We start from the raw sequence: 4,965 nt of genomic DNA, 5'->3' as shown, positions 1-4,965 counted from the left end.
TTTTTATGTATCTGCTTGGTGTTTGAACTTTGCTGCAAATTACGACAAATTCAAACAAATACGCGAATAAGCATAAAGCAGGCTTTTAATAGTTCAAATCTGTAATCGATGGTTTGTTTGACAAAAATCTTAAATCTATGTAAGCCATATTATATACATGTATGATTAGGTTTGATAACATTCTGACAACAAATTATTATAAAATTGAGCACATCCTTCCTATGACCATAGATCGGGATACGTATCTCAATATATTCATTTTGTATTACAATATATCGTGATACACTCTTGATGTATTGTGACTCCCCTAAATATTACGTATCAAAATATCTTTATACATACCGTAAACTTCGACCTCACAAATCTCCATCACAGCATAAAAAGAGTACCAGGTGTAGGTTGTAGTCTTTGAGCGATCTATAAAGATTGTTAGGTATCGAATGGTTCCTTTACAACTGATGCTTGGGGTCAAATCCATTCTATCAGGGGTAGCAGTGGTGTCGATATGACAGAGAAAACCTCTTCTCCAGAATGTCGTATTTGATCCATAGATTTGATAGCCACCGGATCGCTTTTTCTGTATGTATTCTTCATCTAAATAAATCCAAGTGCAACGTAAAGAGTTAATCCTAATCTGTCTTTCAATTATATTGACACTGCGAATGTTAAACAACAACAATCTTTGACAAACAGTTTATAACATAGGCAATGAAACGAATCCTTCTAATAGATATCATTTAGCTAGCTATCTCTTACTAGCTTCCCTTAAGTTTGAGAAGATGAGCTGGTATACTAATTATCCCTATTATCTTATATCTTTGTATACATATATATATATTCAATAAAGTATTATGATGTGCTGGTCGGATGGCGCAGTGGAAAGCCCACTTGCCTTTCACTAAGGCGACCGGGGTTCGGTTCCCCGATCGGACGTGGAAAGGTATGGGGTCACCTGCCCGACAACGTTGGTTTTCACGTGGTGCTCCGGTTTTCCTCCCTCATCTAGACTAGTAAAAACAAAGTGAAGTGAAAATGCTAATTCTTTTGAATGTTTATGTGACACCCACCTCTGAAGTATATTTTGACGGATTCCATGACGACTTGTCCCTGTAAATCTATTTGCCAGAACGCCGTCTTCAATTGTAATGCTGTATGTAAACAACATCCACTAGAAAGGGATTGTTTAGTACAGCCATCCACGGCTTTACTGCTGCCTGTTGCTCCATTAAAAGTTGAACTTTGATTTGTTGTTTTAACATTTGGATTACGGCTCATGTTAACTGCAAGTTTAAATGAAAATATTACTCAGTGGATACAAGGTATCAGTTTACAACTAACGAAGCGTCAGGTCTTTTTTTCGTGAACGCTGTAGACGGTAATTTTAATCCAGTTGAATTAGAAACAACCGATGAGTATGAAGGCTCTTCAAAATTCGAATGCATACCATTGAACATGTTTAAGTGTTTCATTTTCCAATAAAATGTGCATCGTAACTCATTGAGTATTGTACAATATACACGTTTTTTTTAATGACGAGCATGTTTAGAAACTTACGTTAATTATTCGTTGAAATCAGACATTATAGTTTAGTAAAATATAAACACTTCACCTATACTATTATGATTGATGGAATCACAAGCACCTCGATTGAACTTATAAATATGCATTAATTTAAGATAAACGCCCGCTGATTTTCGGTAATATTTTGTTCTATTAGAAAAGAAATAATCATATATCTTTATGATAACATACAATGTCTTTAACATTCTTTAAATACCGTCATTAAAATCAAATTAAAATTTCTATTGTCTTTTTTGTCGAATATTTTTTTTCACCTGCATATTTATTGGGGTTGATTAGATTAACGGAACTGTGATAGATATTACCCTATTTGTGTTTTTATTGTACCTGTCGATGTATTGCTAATTACTGTTTAACGAATAAAGCCTATTATCGTGCTACAGCATACAACTGACAGTATTATGAAAATCCAACGTAATGCAATAAAATTTCCCCATATTTATTTTCAATATTTTGCAATACATACCACAATAACATTGTACGTGTATGAAAAAGATAATGTGTGACTGAGAACATAAAGCATCACTGTTATCCCCTAATGGATGCCTACACACATTAACATATTATTAGTAATCGCAAAAGGATGTGTAGTTGAAATTAGCATCGTCTTGCCGAGCCATACACATCCGCCTAGTTTGACTAAATGTGTTGTATATTTTTTATTTATGCGTGCCTGTTTGGCTGTGTATATCGTGCATTGTCTATCAAATCCACATAAATTCCTTTTTTGTATATTAAAAAAACAATGCTGATAAGGTTTTTCATAAAACTATTTGACATAACTTATAAAAGACACAACATATATATAAAAACTTTCCGTTGTGGGTCGAAGAAGTTATATTAACGGTAGCTTCTCGAATAACACAAACCGGATCCTTATAAACTTATGCTTGTAGGATACGAATAACTCCGAATTTTAAATGGGGCAAGACAGTAATTCTTACAGTGTAGACAATACGATGTTGTCAAAATTTCGGAGCAATCCGCTCCTTAAGATCTTTCCGTTAATAGACATATTGTATATAGACATATCAGACGAGATGAAATTTATCATGCTTATCTAACTCATGCGTTTAGTATCAAATTATAAAAAATGACGTTAAGTTTGTTTTAGACGAACTTAATCGAGTAAACAAAGCACCACTGTTTCATAAGATACTTTATGTTACTTTTGTCTTCTATGATTTTTATATATCATATCAGAAACGTTGTATCTCATTAAGTATATACAAGATAGCTATAAGATGTATGATACAATATGCAAGTTTTGCACTGCTCTCTGAATGAAATTTCAAATTTAATTTGCCTTTATTTGCGCTAAGAATCATTAACTAATAACAACGTAGACTGTATTTGTGATGACCTTTTTTAACAAAGTTTTTTTTATAACGACGATAATTATATTTAACAGATCATATTGTGTTACAGTGTATGCTGTTATAAAACAAATGGTAATTATGGCGTCTGACAATCTGCTACCACTAGCCCTCTACCACTGGGTCGTGGTTTCGAGGCCTACATGGGACAGTCGCCAGGTACTGGCCTTAAGTCGGTGGTTTTTTTCCGGGAAATCCGTCTTTCCTCCACCACCAAAACATGGCACGTCCTTAAATAACCATAGCTGTTAATTGGACGTTAAACACAAATAAAGCAAACGAAACAAAATGTTATATAACGCGACAGTTTTTGAATGGCAATTACTACACACTTGACAGTGTTGTAGTTTAATTGATCCAGTGTTGTAGTTTAATTTTGATAGTGTAGTAGTTTAATTGTGACAGTGTAGTTGTTTAATTGTGACAGTGTATACGTTTACCTACTACATTGTTGTAGCTATAACACGTGTGTGTAAGGTTACGTCACATGTTGGTAATTTGAAAACATGAAGCGTTTACCTTTTTACAGGTGTGTGAGGTTCTGTTAATAACAATAACAAATTATTACAGGTAAAGGTGAATTTACATTTCGCATTAAATTTGTATAATCCAACTTCTATCAAGACATGGATACTTCTAATCAAATTAACAAGTCGATGTTATAATGTTTCTGTATGACTCAGACGTAAAGCAATGCATAATTAATAATATAACAAAGTGAAACTTAATTAAATAATACAATGTATTGTGTTGCAACAATTCATGGTGTATTATACCTGTTATTAACGGGACATGTACTCAATATGAAATATCACCTCTAAGTTTTACAAACCAAACCTACCTGACATGTATGTGATCGTTACCATTGACAAGAAATGGAGAGTGATGAACCACACAGCAGACGCCTCCATCATACTTCATACTGTTGATCAATGTCACCAAGACGCGTGTGAATGGGCTTTACCACGCCCTAGCATTTACCAGGAAAAGAAAAGACACAAAGGAATTCTACGTACACATACAGTGTCCTACAATGGAATCATAACGCGTGACGACCAACGGCTATTTATCATATGCTTTATATCGCTACAGCGATGTAACACAGTAAATCTTAAAACACAGTAGTAAAACTAACATCGCAGTACACAACATAGCTTATTTTGAACGACACAACATACAAGGAGGTTTGTGAAACAGTCGGAAATATAATTGTCTTGATGATTTTGTTAATAACTGTAATGAACCGTTGTTCTCAAACACACATCTATAAGTACTGACTTACAAATATGTGTGTTATGTGTATATAAATAAATCATAAAGTCTTTTTGTTCATAATGGGTTTTGACTAGGCCTTCTTTTATCACAGGAAGCGAATTGAGAGTTATTGTGAGGCCTGTGTATGGCAAAATAGGTTACTTCGTACGTATTTGTTTTACATTTATATTATAATTATTTTTTTCATTTCAAATACAATTTGTCTTTTTTACTATGATAACGTATGCGGCGTTGTATGTTATCGTCCCTCTTGGTTCTAAAATTGTGGTTCAATAGACAGTCAAGAAACGTTTGATTGTGTTAGTGTTATTTCTATGTAATGACAGCCAGTGACAACTTATGTATTGCTTCAAATTGAGGGAGTATACGTATCATTGTTACATTGTAGATAATACCAGTGATAAGTACTTGCCGATATATCACTCTATACTATACATGTGCAACGTTTGTCTTTATTTCTTGTCATAATTGTTTTGTTTAAGTTAAAACACTAATGCGTCATTCTTGACTCACAATATAACGAATCACATTGATCTTAGGAAAACAGTTTTAAGAAAATCCAACTCTTCAGAAGTAACCATACATGTAGTTTATGAATTTGATAGCAAGTGTTTATCTGCGGCCACTGCTTAACGCCTTATAATGGTATACTTTACTGAAGTTGCTTCCCTTGTATCATCAAAGAACATGTATGCCATGAACTGTATAGGATAGAAGGCACATGTGCCTAGCC

The 4,965-nt window shown here is 33.8% G+C and overlaps 1 protein-coding gene across 1 annotated transcript; it reads right to left on the bottom strand.

The window, feature by feature from the left end:
- Window positions 1-274: 274 nt before the first annotated feature.
- On the bottom strand, window positions 275-3,973 carry LOC110444941. Its single transcript, XM_021489288.1, has 3 exons — window positions 3,799-3,973; window positions 1,068-1,280; window positions 275-594 (listed from the first exon to the last, which is right to left on the bottom strand). The coding sequence occupies exons 1-3, from the start codon at window positions 3,869-3,871 to the stop codon at window positions 308-310; spliced, it is 573 nt and encodes a 190-aa protein (XP_021344963.1). The 5' UTR covers window positions 3,872-3,973; the 3' UTR covers window positions 275-307.
- Between the last annotated feature and the right edge of the window lie 992 nt (window positions 3,974-4,965).

Source organism: Mizuhopecten yessoensis, unplaced genomic scaffold, assembly GCF_002113885.1.
Source record: "Mizuhopecten yessoensis strain PY_sf001 unplaced genomic scaffold, ASM211388v2 hete_36191004, whole genome shotgun sequence".
Taxonomy (NCBI): Eukaryota; Metazoa; Mollusca; class Bivalvia; order Pectinida; family Pectinidae; genus Mizuhopecten; species Mizuhopecten yessoensis.
Note: the sequence above shows the minus strand (reverse complement) of the source record. Positions and strands in the feature narration are given on the sequence as shown.

Coding starts and splice junctions, on each gene's coding strand:
- LOC110444941 (XM_021489288.1), bottom strand. CDS start 3,871: ATGATGGAGGCGTCTGCTGTGTGGTTCATCACTCTCCATTTCTTGTCA. Junction 1,281..3,798: donor AACGATCACATACATGTCAG/GTAGGTTTGGTT, acceptor TTAAACTTGCAG/TTAACATGAGCCGTAATCCA. Junction 595..1,067: donor CGTCAAAATATACTTCAGAG/GTGGGTGTCACA, acceptor GGATTTATTTAG/ATGAAGAATACATACAGAAA.